At 39.0% G+C, this 17,395-nt stretch overlaps 1 protein-coding gene across 4 annotated transcripts in view; it reads right to left on the bottom strand.

The window, feature by feature from the left end:
• The window catches only part of AKAP9 (A-kinase anchoring protein 9), a 105,524-nt gene extending 89,093 nt beyond the window's left edge, over nucleotides 1-16,431 (bottom strand). For all 4 annotated transcript variants that reach the window (XM_059483194.1, XM_059483254.1, XM_059483335.1 and 1 more), the window contains exon 1: nucleotides 16,205-16,431. In XM_059483194.1, coding sequence (XP_059339177.1) covers nucleotides 16,205-16,252 — 48 coding nt within the window. In that variant the 5' untranslated portion in view covers nucleotides 16,253-16,431. The remainder of the gene's footprint in view (nucleotides 1-16,204) is intronic.
• Nucleotides 16,432-17,395: the final 964 nt, after the last annotated feature.

Raw genomic sequence — 17,395 nt, 5'->3', positions numbered from 1 at the left:
TTCTTCAATGTCCTAAAAACTTTTGAAACAACTTTTGAAGGGGAGGTGGGGAAGTAGGAGGACTTATCACAATGTATCAAATGGATTCACAAACAAGTTAAAGAAAAATGTTTCTTCCTCTACTCCCTAAGCTCTTCTAAAATAATCCAACTTGCCATAGTAAGTAAATTCCTGGCCAGAGCAAAAGTTTTGCTGAATAAATTTTAATAATGGTAAAAAATATGTTACAATTAATTTTAACTTTTATAAAAGAATGAGGGAAGAAAGGTTTTACTACTTTGCTAAATTGCAAGTTTTTAATAACTTATGTTTTCCACTAATTTTTGAACTAGAAAACTTCACTGCTTTGCCATGTTGTCCTTCACATCTCACAAGAGTCTTTTGAAAATTTACATCCAGAAGATGCCCTTATATGTTAATTCATTTTTAAAAACTCATTCTAATATGAGATTTAGATACTCTGAAAGCATTAGTTGTTTTCCATACAGTTACAGTACAGTTCATTGGACTGTATGAACACGTTATCCTTTAGAAAAAAAAGTATCAATATTTATCTTCAGGCACTTTTCTGGGGTGTTTTGGTATCCACCTAAGGCTATGGGTAACTTCAGCTGTGGCATCCATTCAAGAACAGTAATCTCAAGGAGTGCAGGACCCTAAACAAGATGTAAATGTAGATGAGATTCTATTAACTGAAACAGCTGCTGTTTTAAAGGTGTAAGTCTACACTATGATTTTAGTATCAGTTTCCCATGAATGAAAGCACAGGATGCAATACGTTTTGCTGACAAACAAAATACAGACTTTAGGAAGTGCACAGAAAATTTGATCTCTGGTGTTTTAAGTCAAGCTATCAAATGATCATATCTTAGTAACACTTAACAGCTGAACAGTAAGTGGGAGAGGCTGTGACAGGCAGAATAATACATAAAATTTTTGAGCTCCAAAAGGAGCCACAACCCTACTCATTTATGTTCTTGATGTGTAACAACTTGTTACCCCTTCATCTTAATGAAAAGTTGTCAAAATTCAAAGTTGTCAGATATTGTGTTAAAACATAAGAACAACTAATAAAACTAAGCCACTGGTTGGATGTATTAGACTAAATTAGGTAGGGCACACATGATACATGACACCAACCAAATGGAAGTTAGATTGCTGTGTGTTTCTACTGCCTTAAGGCATACACAGCAATCAAGACAAAGCTTGTGCTCAATAAATCTGATCAGAAGAAGACACAGATAAAACAAAAGCAAACAACTAAAAACAATCAAAAATGCCTGGAACTTGCAAAAGGCATCACATCTTAAAGTCTTTGGAACAGATTAATTGCCTACAAAACACACTTGATAGAAAAATCATTAGACAGAGGCCATAATTAGTACAATACTTCATAAAGGTGAACTCCTTAGCAAGTTTCTGCATTGATATTTTTTGTAAGGCTGTACAATTATAAATATGTTTAAGATTTTACTTTTCTCCCACTCCACTCTTGATGAATTCAGCCTTGTGAAACAAATTATCTTCTGAAATTAAAAGGCAGATACTGCCCTCCTGAGCAGAAGGCAAAAAGCACTTAAGCATTAAGACTATGTACTAGGTTGCAATTTTATATCTGCTATTTCTTTCAATATTGTTTGATTCAACAAAATTGTAGGGTTAGGCCTTACATTTACAGCAGTTGATTCCTACAGACCCAGAGAAGTCCAGTGAGTTACAAATAGGATCAACTTCTCTCATTCTTACCTGCAGAATCATACCTCATGAACTGTTCACAACTGAATATTTAAATGAACCATAGAGATGAATATGCCACAGACCACAAGAAATTCAAAAAGAAGTAATGGATTTGCACTGATAGTGAGCTTCAGTCAGGCTTATGAAAAAATAAACCCCAAATATAAATTTTAAAGCATAGTAGCAACTTAGAGGCTAAATATAAGCATTAAAACATTAATCTATTCAGAATTTCAATTTCTGGAAAGCAGCAGAGTCATCAGACATATACCAGTATGTATCATCAAAATAAATTTATCAACAATCTGAGCATTGCTAGGTAGTAGCTTCAATTTATTTCTTCTTAAAGCAACTGGTTTAACACCTGTTCTTTACAAAGTCTATAGTTGTATCAGCTGTGTGACTAAATATAGTTAAATCAACAGCTGGAGACGCCTTTAATTAATCCCTTGGAGTTCTTACAGGGTAACTATTTTAAGAAAACAACTACAATACAGTAACATGGCTAAGCATATAAGCATATTAATTCCATTATATTTAGGTCTTAAAAAATATTCAGTTCAGAAGAAATGCCTTACAGAATAGGTACAGCATAAAAAGCAAAGAAACTATGTAATTAAATACTAGAAGCAGCCAGCAAATTTCTGCCTTGCTCTGTATGTAACTTTTTTCCTATGCTGCTCTTCTTCCCCAGAAAATAACCTTAGGAAAACATTCCTGAGACTGCAAGGCAGTGAAGAAGTGAGTCTACCTTTTCCTTGAGCCCAAAGCAAGGCTAAATCTCAATCTAAATTTTGGTAATAATGGATGGAAAGAGGCGAGTCTGATTCTGGTAAAAGAGAAATTATTTTCATATCTCCTATGTGCTAATTTTTCTTCTCAATTATAATTTTCTTTGTATTAAACACGCATAACTGCCATTTATCACATCCTAGAACACAGATTTTAGCCCTCATTTTTAACAGGAATCTGAGAGGGGAAAGAAGTTATGTACCACACTGAACTTCATAGACAAGCAGAACAAGCCTGGTATTTCAAACAGGAGTTCACAGGGTTTCTCTAAAAGCATTTTAAACTCTAGGTAAGAGCAGTCCTAAATACTTTATGGTCTTTTGACTTTAATACCTCTGAAACTACTTACTTTGTGGCATAACATTCTTTATTATCAGCACAATAAAGTGTCAAATCAGAGTAATTTTTTTCAAGAAAACTTTAAACAACTTCTGCTACCACAAAACAACACTGACTGCTTAATGAGAACAAGTGTTCTTATTAGTATTAAAAATCCCACACTCTAACTTCCCAAGTAATATCAAAACCCATACAGAGTAATTAACACAAGATATTGAGACAATGAAATTTAAATTACCATATAAATGTTATATTTAATTCCGAAACACACAAAAATCATCACCTATGGCCATCTGTGCATGCCAGTTAGAAGGCAACTCTAAAAATACAAAAGCATGCAGAAGCATCAGTTGCCAGTAACTCCACACAGTGCTTGTCAATCAAATTACTGGCAACCTGCAAGTTTGAATGTAACACAGACACTTCATTCTACTTATCAATTCTTACCTGTTTAAAAGTTAAGGTTGACATTTTTAATTTTTATAAAGATTGAACTATTAACACTAAAACTATGAAATGAGAAAATAAAAAGCTTTGACAAGTAATGATTCTCGTGTTTCTAATAATGTTATCCTAAATTGGTACAAATTACTTACACTCTATTTGATTTTGAGCATTACCAGACTCATTTATGTTTTTGCTTACATGCATTTATGTAAGAAATAACTATAAGCAAAATCTATATGTTTTCAACTGAAGAAAAATCCCCAGAATAAATTCACTTGTTTTATAGCATTCTGTACACTACTTCAAGTGGGTTTCTAGTAAAACACTTGAAATCCATTTTCCTCACACAACTAGTTACATGGACATTATGGTCCAAGTTAAAGAGGTGCTCTTCCCCAGCCTAAATTGATGAAGATAACACCTAAAAATACAGACTTATTTTAGGGAGCATGGAAAGTGTGAAACAGTATCATAAATTATCATAATTGCTAGTCATCTTACCACATTACATCACAAAAATGCAGTTTTTATATAATCCTTTTGTTACACAGATTAACCCATCCCCTTAGGATACTGAACTACTGAGTATATACCTATTTATTTGCATTTTTTAAAATTACCTTTATATTGTGTCTAATCTGGCACTGTGAAATCAAATATTTGAATGTGATTTTCCCAACACAAAGGATTATTTTATTGCAGTTGATTGGGAAGAAAAAGTTTGTATCCATCTATTTCCTCCATTCTTCCACCACCCCAATATATGCTGCCATGAAATAATTACATCGGGAGGAGCAGGAGAGAGGTAAAACAGTACTCCTTAACTTCTCAATCAGAGATTGAGATCACATCAGCCCATTATCATCCAGATAACAGCTAAGATGCAATTAAATAACATAATTCTGTTCCTCAAGTTATTCTTACCTTGTTTCAGGTAAAACCCAAGAGTATTACCTACCCAAGTTGACCACATTAGAAAAGCTCAACTTGGCTTAAAGAAGTTGTGACAAAAAATATTCCAAAATTTGGATTGTAGGCAGAAATCAATTTTGGGGGTCCTCCTCCTGTTTCAGGATATGAAAACAATATTGCTGACCACTATTGAGAAATGCAGGATCCCTTCCTGACTTCAAAGTGGATCACACTTGTATCACCTCTCTCTCTTAGTCACTGGAACATTCTGTAGGCTACTTTTACAGCCCTGTAATGAAATGGAATCAAAAATTCCTCCTTTCTGCCAATGGGAAAGGGTGTGAACTTTCCTCTGCCATCTTTCATGCTGTTAAGACTTCATGACCTTTCTGCCAGCCTGTTCTTTCAGACTGCCAAAGTGTCTCTGATAAGAAGCCCTGTACCTCAATTCATTAACCTCTCCCTAAGGCAGTATCATCCATGAGCACACAACAGGCACACTCCCTCCAGTGCAGGTCATTTACAAAATATCCAACTTTACACCTGAAGAACACTACGTACCACCAGCTGGACTTCGCTTCAGCAATCTGAGCACAGCAGACCAGCTCATTTTCTGCCCAGCTTGCACACCATGAATCCTAGCCATCTATCTCCAATTTGTACAAACAGCCTCTAAGAGATCACATTAAATGCCTTCCTAAAGTCAAGGTAAGCAACACCCACCATTCTCTTCCCATCTATTGAGACATTCAGTTTATTACAGAGGACAATTAACTTGCCCTTGATAAATTCCAATCATGCTCTTGGCCTTTCTGTGCCTGAACACGGCTTCCAGGAAGATCTGCTCCATCATCTTCCAGACACCAAAGCCAGGCTGACCTGCCTACAGATCCTGATACTCCTTCTCACCTTCCTCAAATATGGAGCTGATGTTTGCTTTTTTCCTCCTGCTTAATTTGAAATCTCTGAAGGCAACGACCTTTCAAAGGTGAGCAAAGAAAAGCCTTGTAACAATAGCACCCAGCTTATGCAGGATGCTGGGACACACTGTACTCAATCCCATAAATGTTTTTACATCAAAATTGCTTAAGTGGTCCCCAGTTTGTACAGAGGATAATACATCAGCCTTCCAATTCTGCCATTAAACTCAGGGACCTGGAAAGCCCAAGGACAGTCCTTACCACAAAGAAGCAAAAAAAGCCTAAAGTGTTGCTTCCACATCCTTTTGCACCAGATTATTTTGAAGTCTAAGCCTCTTCACCACGTTTGCCACCCACTTCAGTTTAGTACTGTGTACATACAAACATACATTCTTTCCACAGCTAATAATGTAAACACTGAGTGACACAGGCTCTGTGGAAGACTGAATGACCACCTACTTAGAGAATAAGCCATTAAAACAAATAACGCTGAGTCAAATTTTCTTTTCATTTGTAACATAAAACGATGATTGTACCTTAACCAAGTCTTTAGTTTGCTTATAAGATGATGTCACACAGTGTCAAAAATCTTTAACACTTTCAGCAAGTTCTGTCAGATCAGCCCTAGTTACCTAAAAGGGGTCTCCTGTTAACAGTTGTGCAGATCCCCAAGGACCTGAATGTTGACAATTCATTCAGAGAAGTCTGTTTCATTTAAAGAACAGTCTCTGCCAATCTTTTGAGACTCCCTAATGAGTATATAGAGTCTTACTGATAACTGCAGGATAACTGCAGCTGTGGTTACAGTGTATTATCAAGCATCAATGTGGCTTCCAGGGGGCCAAGGCTGGGGATAATCAACTGCTTCTCAAAAATCGTGAATACTGGTTAGAATCCCACAATGAAAATCCTGACGCATCTACAGAAAATTGTAGTCAGGCAACTACTACATCCTGTGGGATACTAATCAATACTCCATTCCAGCTCCCATAGTTCCTCCTTCCACAACACACTGCAATTATCCAACTGCAACTTCTAATCAGTTAACTTTAAATAACTACCGTTTCTAGAGCACAGGGCTTTAAATATGCAACAATACTGCAACATGTAAAGACAGTTCTTTACATGGAGAGAATCTGTATCTGAAGAGGCTTTGCCCAGACTTCTCTAAGTAGCTAATGCAAGAAAACTTGAATGACGAAAGCATTTGTCATTAGTGCTGATGCTTCAAGAAAGGGGCGGCAGCCCACTGCATGTTTTTTCTGATCAGCAGAAGTCCTGAACTGCCCAACAATGCACATTTTTCCTTACTCCTGCATGGTAACATTTAGTCATTATACTAAATGAGGAAGCAGAGTTTATTAGATATTGGCTGAGAAGGGCCGACTAAAGCATTTTTGGATGTCAGAAAAAGCATAAACTATTGATCTACTTTAAGACTTTATGCACTGTTTACATTATTCTGATTCATGTAAATTTAACTTTTTCATCCTAAGAGGAAACAATTTAGTTGCATTTATGTAGAATAAATCTACATTTTTCCCTTCCACAGTGTCCTCTTTTGTAAAAATGTAGCTGTGACAGAGATGTTTAAAGATCAAGAACTGAGAGAAATAAAACCCAACAGGTAGAGAAAACATGTAAATGCACAGCAAGATCTCAAGAGTTGTGTTTGCATCTAATTTCTCATTAGCCAAGATGTCTGAAAGAAAGAGGCACCTTTAGAATGAACAGACTAGGTCTAGATAAGGCTTTATTAATAACCAACACAAGACTATAATTTTTTCAACTTGACAAGCGCCAACTGGCACAGAATCTGAGAGGTTACATCTTCTGTCAACAAGACAATCAGCTTTTCAGATACAGATCAATTGTTTAAATTCAGTTCATGCTAAGCAGGAACTGATAGCCATTCCTTGTTAATAAAAACAAGTGATGTGATGACTTCCATCCAGTTGTCAGTGCAATCTTTTCAGGAACATTGTGTTCAGTTGTCAAAAGCAAAAATTCTGGAGAATTCCAATACATTTTTAAGTGATTATTCATACGCATTTTTGGCCACCTCTATGCTTCAACTCTGTGCAGAAACCAAACAAAACCTAAATTTTCATTTTAAGAAATGTTTATGGTGTATATTCTTTTATTTTTTTAGTAAATTGCAAATATTTTAGAACAAGTCAAACTCAGCTGTGCTTCACTTTTTTCCCACCTAGTTTATATCACTTTTACATTAACTCCCACCATTTGGCATGTCTGGCACTGAATGGACAGAGTGAGAATAAAGCCCACAAACTGCAGCTTGTGAGAGAGAGACAGCTCTGCAAGGAGCTGGGCAGACATAAGGGAAGAACCAACTGCATGAATTTCATGCTCAGTGTGCAAGGCTTGACAGGCTTGTACTATTTTGACAGGCTTTTATCACTTTTTACACGCTGCTGAATTATGAGAAAAGCAAGCTCACAAAGACATTGATATTGCTCACAAAACTGCACTTGCCTGTGGAGTCTTGTTTTTGTTTTTTGTTGTTTTTTTTTTTTAAGAAAGCTAAATTGAATTCCTAGAATATATTCCAAACAGTGAAGAAAATCTAACACACATCCATCTTCAAGGAGTCTTTGATGTATCAGACATCCTTTATTTCTTTTAACACAGCAAATTAGGCTAGCTAACACAGCATACAACTGAACAGACCCAGAGAGGGTTTTCTTATCATTGTTATTGAGCATTACCTGTTATAGTAAGACATTTAACCTATATACCTTTCAATTGAAAATAAACATTCTCAATGCAAATATACAGGTTTTATGTTAAACTCGTTACCTCTCTTAGAGAATCTAAATGGATTTAGAAATACTTAAATATTTTCCTCTTGTTTTGTGGTTGGATACCGGAGGTTTCTTCACAGAGAAGAGTTTAATGACAAGTAAAAAGGTCAGCAAACAAAGCCAGGATTAAGGGATAACCTCTTCTACCAAATCACAGCCTACCACTGAACTCAGATTTTAATAAAATGTTATGTAACTTACGCTGCTTATTCTCTGGAACACCTGTTTTATCAATATTTGCACAGAAACATGTTCAGTGCCAGAACAATCCCATCAACTCCATCTCTTTAACTCCACCAATCTTCTTGGGTCTTGCTTGCTATTGTAGTTTTAGAGATATCCTGTAATTTTGCCGTGGCAGAACAGTTTTCATCAAATCTAGGCTTTCCTCTAAAAATATCACAAAAATGGTGTATATTCTCTTTACCATCATTATGTCACATTGTCAAGAATTTTAAAATTTCTTCATGTTTTGAGATTTAGAAGCATAGTCCAATAGACCACCTCTTCTTCATTTTGCCATGATGTTACAATTCAGTGTTGTTACAACTGGGATTTGATCACTCCCTCACTACCCTCAACATAATGTTTGGTATCTAGAGTCTCACATTCCTTTGCCCAGCTGACAACTGTTGAATTTGTTCCATGTGGAAGATTGCTGGGGCTCTTTTTTAGAAGAGGAGAGAAGCAGGAGAACTCATCCATACTTCCAAGAAACTAAGAATTCTAAGAAATGGAAACATTTTTATTAATTGTTCAATCTTTCTTCCACTGATTGTAGGAAAGGTGGTTATAAAATGTTGGCTTCTCAAGAAATCACGGGAAAATAAAGATTCTCAACGATTTCCTTCAATAAACAGGAACATCAGAACCATCAACACAATAGGGTGTGCCAACTCTTTGCAGTCAACAGACAAGCATCTCATCAACATAAATTTCAAAAAGTATTTATGTTTCAGCATAGCAATTAAAAGACTGCAATTATCAATTGTGTTTTGTTGAACTGTGGTACATTTATCATTCCAAATTCAAAGTGACACACTAACATGTATCTGCAACAAAATTATTTTGAAACAAATACATAGAAATACCTTGAAATCTCTCTCTGTGGGGCAGATATTTAGGACAGAGCTTTCAGACCCTAAATTAGCATTTCCAGTAATTGTGCTACTAGTATATAAGCTTATGTTGCAATATACAGTAGTTCAACAAAGTTGGACCTACTTCAGCAACGTTATTTTCATCAGATTTTTCACTATTCCAAACTCTAAGATGCTAGAGTAACCATGTATTATTCTACAGTTAATACCTTTGTACATCAGTATTTAAAAGCACCCAGTTGTTTGGATATTCACTGTCAGGAAAAAATACAGGATTTTCTGGCAACACCTACATATGCCAAGAAGTCCAATTTCCTGGGAGTATCAGATACACTGAAATTTAGAATGTCCTTTAGAATGAATTTGTGGTGGTGATCAAGCTTATTTCCAAGTAAGTACCAACAAACAAACTTTCCTAGATTCTAGTTATAATAGGGAAACAAATGTTGCAGTCATCTCTGTTTTGCTATTGCAACACACATACTAAGAAAATAAGTAGTTAGAAAGAAGACCACAGAAATGAGGGAGAGACTTGCACTAAAGCAAAGAAAGTCTTGAAAGTAGGCAAAAAGCAACTTTGTGCTTTCTTTTCTGCAATTCCTTCTTACACAAGGAACAAGAAAACAAGAGAACTGCAGTTTTACAATGCCATTTCTTGCTCTCACTGTGCTACTAACTGTGTTGACTTATTTCTCTATTTTTGTGAAATTCACTAGCATTTTGGATGAAAGAACAATTCTCTCTAAATTGGCAAAAGAACAAAGATTATTTTGAAGTGATACTTCTCTCCATTCACAGAAGAAAAAAAAAATTACAGCTTGTTTTACCTTGCACCACCATTGGAAACTAGAGAACTACTTTAAAGACGTGAATAAAAGTACATTGATAAACAACATCTAAAACCAATAATGAAGCCCTGTACCAAAAGCAAGAACAGATTTGTGGAATGAGGGAAATAGACATGAAAACAATATCATGAAAAAAACCCACACTCAGAAACAGGAATACTTTTAGTAGTTCCAATTTGGAAGAGAGTTGAAATCCCAGATTTCAGTTGAAGTATCTTTTTTTTAACAAATACCCAATAGAGTCGATTAAAAATTTGAGTATGTAAAAAAAAAATTACAATTTATTTTTATTTTTTCAAAGCAAAAGAAAAGAACACTGAGTAAATTGTAATGAGCTGATAGTCTTATTATCCTCAAAAGAGAAATTAAACTAGTCATACCAATTTTTCTGCTATTAGGCATATCATGTGTCTTGAAAATGCTACCACAGATTTCCATTTGATCTCTCACCCAAGCTTATGTACCACACCAGTAGCAATCAATTATCTAGACTGAATATATATTTATATCTCAAATGTATATAAAATCTTTTTCTCTACAATTCAACATAGATATCCACTGTTTTGAACAAAAATAAATGCATGCACAACAAGCTGAACACCTCACACTTTGCTCTTTTCTCACCTCTACTCAATTTCTGTCCTATCTTCTTCTACTCAAAAAAGTTTTAAAACCACATGTGCTCTCTCCAGGGCAACATTCAGTCTTTATATTTGTGATTTTCTCTGTGTTGCAGAGAAAATCACAGATATAATTTCATGTTTACAATCAAAATATACACATGCAATTCCACATACCTTCTATTATTTGCATTTAAAATTGACAGAGATGCAGACTGGAGTGAGCACATTGAAGCCTGTAAATTAAAAGAAGTCAAACCCCACAATTTCAGAAGGACCTAGGGAAAAAAAGCTTTGCAGCACAACAAAAGAATGCCTAGGAACTAGATACAGATTTGATACAGATTTCTGAGGATCTCCATGTGCAAGAAAAAGAACTCCTTAAAATAAACTGTTCATTATAGTATTTTTCAGTTTCACTGTACTCTCAAGCCAAAGCCTTCCCTTTCCAGGAAACTTCTGAAAGATCTACTTGCTTCCTGCCTTGTCCATTAATACACACCAGCATCTTCAGATATAGGCAAAGCACCACTGCCATGCTGTGAACTTTTAACTCAAAAAGCTTCTTCTGTCCATAATTTATGAAGAATGACCACAATGACTAGGGTTTTATGATGAAATCAGCACTTCAAGATATGGCAAATACAACTTCTTTTAAGAGAAAAGCAGAGTAGGAAAATGCAGAATGAAAAGTAAATTCTTCCTTCCACAATTCCGTTTATTTTTGCTCAAGTTATTTGAGGCAGACAGGATAAACAAAATGAACAGTCTACACTTTAAAGTGAAAGATGATGTGTTAATAGCCCAGCTATTTAATGACATGTAAGTTTTAAATCTATTTAATTTGACTGACCCTTAAATTAGCTCCCTTGGTTAGAGCATAGTGCTGACAGCACCAAGGTTGTGCATTCAATTCCCATGGGTAAATCACTTAAGAGTTGAACTTGTCTTAAATCACTTAAGAGTTGGACTTGATGATCCTTGTAGGTCCCTTTCAACCCAGAATATTCTATATTCTGTGATCTGTGACTTCAGTGAAAAACTCTTTAATAACTACTGAGATACTGCTTTTTTAACTCTTCAGGTAAATTACAGGGAGTTCAAAAAGACTGTGTTTTACACTGTGTTTTAGAGTCAATCTCTACTTTGAGTTCTTCTGGGGGATTTAAATTAGAGCTTTAATCACTGAGTCACATAAATATTCCATGTTTGCTTGAGTGTTTTATTTAAAAAAACTCAACATATCAACACCTTTCCTTGAGACTTCTGAAACTACTCAGTCCAAAGAGGTTACAGATGAGTGAGGATTTTTCTCCCCTCAAAAAAGAAAGACATAGCAATGCAAACAGCAAACATTCCCAGACTCTTGGACAATGCTATTTTAATAATACATATCATTTTCATCTTCAGTCATCTGAAATATTTACATGCATGACCAGATGACAAAATATGCAATTATTTCTTTTGACTATTCAATTTGTGAAGATAACTTGCCCAATTAGTTATACAACCTGTAATACTTGTCCACTGAGAGCCATTAGAGCTTCCCCAGCCGACATCATTGCTCCATCTGCTCAGTGATTTTCTGGTACAGATGAAAAGCAGTAATAGCCTCTGTTCTCAAGTGTTTAAACCAACTCACTAATTTCTTCAGGTTATCCAACAATTACACAGTTTCTTAGAACACTGACCAATGTATTTCAAACATTCATAAAAGCTTTGAAAAACAAAACACCAAATTGTGTATTTCTAACATTAGACCTGAAATCCTAGTCCAACCCAAGAGAACTTACAAAGGGTATTAGTGTCATTCCCTTGTTCACCCCTCCCACAGGAAAAACAAGCATACAGCCAAGGAGCGCCCTTTGCTCACTAGAAATTTAAACACTTTTTAAATACTTTGCTAACTAAATTTCAGTACTGTAAAATGGATCATTCCATAAAACTTGCTACTGATAGCTTCATCTCAATTTTGCCAGTTATAACAGCTGTGCCTTTCACGTGCGTCCATGTGCATAGAAATTAAAATATTTTTATAAATTTCAAAAGCTTTTCACCAAAATACTCTCAGCCACTTTCTGACAAGGGAATCCAATCACCATGGTTTTATTCTGAAGCTAGCAAATTACTCTCTGTAGTTCTGAAAGTTGATCAAGACAGTCCCACACCCTAATAAGAAAAGCCATTTACTAAGCTGCTAAATACATACATGAAATTAAAATACCCAACCCAACTACCATAAATAATACCCTCTTTAATGTGAGAGGAGCTTTCCAAGCAAACTGATGCACACAGGAATCCACATGTAGTATGCCATGTCAAGACCTTCAACCACCATGCTCCATAGTCCTTTTCTAAGACCAGATACACATTCACATCTCAGACCACCAACAATATTCCAAGTCTCCTCAGCAAGGCACAAACACATCTGATGCATTTCTAATGTCACTGTGTTTTAGGGCACTGATCAACCTTACAGCATGCATCTATATTTCTGTTGCTGGCACACACCTCCCTTCCACTTTCCATCACAGTCAACACAGTTTCCCTTAACTGGCCTTTCTAACACACACTGTGCTTGCTTCCATAAGGACATCACGAGATAAGACAAAGAAACATCCTGTTTGGGGGAGAAGGGAGTTCTATAGAGGAACTGGGAGACCATTTTGAATGTCTCCCTTCAATGGAAGGGAGACAGACATTTATAGAGTCTGGGTTCATATTCAGCAGATTTACTCACAGCAAAAGAAAATGAATGACTATAGGTCTGGGAAAAGGAGCATGTAATTTACTGGATTTAACTGCGTGTCTCCCTTGCTTTTGCAGACTTGTAACAGACAGAACAACAACATATTGTGCAAACTGCTTCATAATGCAGACTTGGGTGTAGTCACTGAAAATCAGCAGGTACACATGAATATTGGTGAGCCTCCATCAAGACTTTTTATTCCAATTTTCAAATTATGTACTGGGAAAGGCTGTGTGTTCACACTGAGACCTATTCTGCAGGCTTGAGTACACTTGGCACCATTCAAGCAAGGTAAGATTCACAATTTCCAGTAACAATAAAAGAGGACTCAGAAGAAAATTAATTTGCAGAAAATCCACTTTTAATACACTTCTCCATAAAAGATCTATGTGGGGGGACAGTGTCATAGAAGTCATCAAGAAGAAGTTCCATTGTAGATAAATTCACACAAAACCAAATACCACATTTAGCACTTGATATTAAAATACAACCAAATGGTTGCTTTACAAGAGAGCTCATATGGTTTAATATGCATGCAGACACTGAGATTTAGCAGTGCCAACTTTACAAGGAAAAAACCAAACCAAACCAGAATCCAGGTCTCAATTGTAAATAATAACTCCACTGTTAGCAATGTACCAGCCACCTTCATGGCATCCACTAGGCTCTTTTACCAGATTGCCAATTACCTGCATTCATCCTGCAGTTTATGGAACATCTTATTTACAGTTTGTCATTTCAGGTGGATGGTTTAAGGTGTCTGCAGTATAGCAATACCTGCACTTTTTGGCATAATAACAACATATACTTAAACACATTTTCTCAGTTACTTTATTTAAATAACTCTCAAGTGATAAAGCTCAAAGGTTTTCTGTATGCTTTGGTTTCTGGATGGTTTTTTGGTTGCTGTGGTTTGCAGAAGATATCCACTGGAGCCAAGTAATTTTAGGAGATGCACTTATTACACTACTGTGAATCTGCTTGAAAACGAGAAAAGCAACTACAGGAGCAACTCCTGCTTTCATTCTCTACAAACAAAATTCCTTCTTTTCTGCTTTTATCACTGACATTTGTCACTGAAAGATTGTGACATAATCTCTGCTATACAACACATTTTTACATTCACATGTAAAAAGGGGGTAAATGCAACACAGAACACAAACAAAAAATCTGAAAAAACACTGCTTTTACAGTCCATTCTCACATAAACCACGTATAGCTTTAAAGAGTGATAATGACTTAAATCACAGGGGACATTTAAAAGCATGAATACTAAAGTCTTCAGGCAAAAACTTACAAGAACAGCATTAGGTTTTAGATAGAAAAGACTAGAACAATAGTGAAAGTTATGACAGTACTCTTAAAATACAGAATAAATTAGTAAACTGTACATTTCTTATCTCAAAGTTTGAAGGAAGCCACTGAATTCCTGCTAGAGTCCTGTCTTTTGGTTCAATTTTCAGTAATTGTCATTAATTTTCTGTGTTAAACCCAGGCCAACATGAGCAGAAAAATCTAAATTCTTCATTGTGCTTTATGATATTGGCAAATCTACTTCAACCATCTTCTTTAGGAACTACTTTCTAATTTTCTGCAAAAGAATTAGCCAGTCTGTGATAGAATGTACTGCCACCAGGATCTAATCTGTCCCAGTGCCTTTTATGAGTACACATAATGTTGTGCAAGCACCACTCTTGCACTAACCATTTAAGGAACAGGTTTTTCTATATAAGCATACACCTCCATGTAGGAGATTCTCCCAACAGACATTTTTAACCCAAACAGAAACACACTAAGTTTTTTTCCTAGTACAGCAAAATACCTATTCAATACTTTGAAGATTAATATCTTTTCTATAGTCCGCATAAATAAGACGTGAAAATGATGTTTCACAGTTTCATCTTTAGCTTGTCTTCGTTTTGCCTCTACTATTAGCTCCTGCCAAGTTACATGCATATCTTTAGCATGAATGACTGACCAACTTCTGAACTCTTATCATTTAGCTATGATTACAGGAAGGAAATAGATACCTAACGTCAAAACACTAATTTTATCTAAAATGCCTTTAATTAGCTTATCTCGTTAACCACCAAAGGTTTCTTTGAAGTTAAAAAGAGGTCCTCCTGAAGTGTAGTCTGGTCTGCTGCCCAGAAGGCAAAATGCTGTGCAGCCGGTGTGTACCGAGCCATGCTTAGAGTAAAATGCAAATCTCGCCGACTAACCCTTGGGTTAGCCCGCAGAGCAGCGTCGGAGCCGCCCGGGAGCCCCGGGGCGGTGAGGGCTGCGCGCAGCTCCGCGGGCACGGGGGCTGCGGGCGCTCCCGGCGGGGTCCCGCGGCTGAGTCACGGCGCTCCCAGCCCCGGCACGGGCACCGCGCCGCACCGCTGGAGGCCCCGCTAATCCCTGCCTCCTAAGGCTCTCCCACGGCATTAGCTCCACGCTGAGAACAGCTGTCGGTTTCATAAACTTCCTTAAAGGTTCACAGGGTTTCCCAGGCTTATGAGGTGAACGGGATTCGCGCCTCGGCTGCGAAGGGTAATGAGGTTAAGGCTCCTTCTCTTCCTCCTTGGCTCTTCCTCCGTCCGGCGCCGCAGCGGGCGCTGTCCGGGCTGTCACCGTCCGGCCCCGTGACTGGCACCTGTGGCATGCCAGGTGTCGGGGGCCGGTGTCGCCGGGCACGGACCCACCGGCCGGCCGGGAGCGCAGCCCGGCCCCGCGGCGGGCGGGGGAGCGCGGGGCGGGTGGCACAAAGCGCCTCCTCCGCCCGCGGCTTTGTTCGCGGCGGGGCCTCGCGCCAAGCCCCTGCCGCAGCCCCGCTCCGCCGCCGCACGGCGCGGCTCGGCCCGGCCCCGCTGACAGCCTCCCCCGCCCTGACCCCGCTGTCTCCTCGCCACGCCACCGCCTCCTCCTCCTACCTTGGCTTTCCCAGCCTCCAGCTTCTTCAGCCGCTCCTCGTCCTCCATGGCGTCTGTGCGGGAGAGCAGGGTGTTACCGGCAGCAGGAGGGGGGGGCTCGCACGGCGGCCTCCCCTCAGCCCGGGCGCACACGTTCGCTGTCCGGTCCGGTCCGGTCCCGTCCCGCCTCACAGCGACGACATCTGCCGTGGCGGGGCCACCGGCGCCGCCATCTTCAGCTCCACGTAAACACGCGGCCGGGGAAAGTGACGTGTGGCCGCCCGCTCCTCCTCCCGCTGCCACCGGCCCCTCCTTCCCGAGCCCGAGCCGCTCCCGGCGCCTCTGCCCGCCGGCGACCCCCGCCCGCCCGGCTGCCGCCGAGTCCCGCCGGAGCCGCCCCCGGAGGAGCGCGTTTGACCCCTGCCCGCAGGGCGGCGGCGGCGCCGGGGGCAGCGGGCGCGGACAGCGCCGGTGGGCACACCCCCCTCCACACCCCCGCGCCCTGCGGGCAGAGGCGGGGGCTCCCGCTGCCCACAAAAGAACAGCACTGCTGAGGCGCCCGGCGCTCGCTGGACTGCGACACGGGGCTCTGAACGGGCAGCACCCGAGCTCTGCTGCCCCGCCAATCCCGTGTGTGGGGATTGAAGGCTAATTCTGACAGTTCTGCTTCTCCAGGTGCTGTCCTGCTCCGGCGCGCCGCTCAAACAATTGCAGGGATCCTACAGCTCTATCTAAGGCTTGGCAGTACAACGAGCTTCCCGAGCGTGTGCCGCAGACTATGTAGGGATGACAACAAAGGATGGGTAGCCTCCCCTGTTGAAATTACTTACCATGCGCTCGTCGTGCCAGACGGGCTGGAAGAAGTGTGTTAAAAGCACAATGGGGAATATGGCACGTGGCAATTAAATGCTCATACAATTTCTATACCTCAGCAAATACAGAGCAATATTCTGAGATAATTTAATAGTCTACTTAATGTGCGCCTTGAAAAGCTAATAGCACTTTGTGTCACGTGCTCCTATTGTGCTTTTTTTTTCAATTCCCCTTGAGGTGGGTTCCGATTGCGATGGTGCGATGGATGGCACAGGCTTACACACAAAGGAAGGAAAAAGGCTTCCCCGGAACGTGTACCAGCTGCAGTGGGAACGGATTCTTTATTCTGCATTTGGAATCATGCTGCTTTACTAAATGCAAAACTCAAAGTCTTTCGGA

This window comes from Ammospiza nelsoni, chromosome 1 (assembly GCF_027579445.1).
Source record: "Ammospiza nelsoni isolate bAmmNel1 chromosome 1, bAmmNel1.pri, whole genome shotgun sequence".
NCBI lineage: Eukaryota > Metazoa > Chordata > Aves > Passeriformes > Passerellidae > Ammospiza > Ammospiza nelsoni.
Note: the sequence above shows the minus strand (reverse complement) of the source record. Positions and strands in the feature narration are given on the sequence as shown.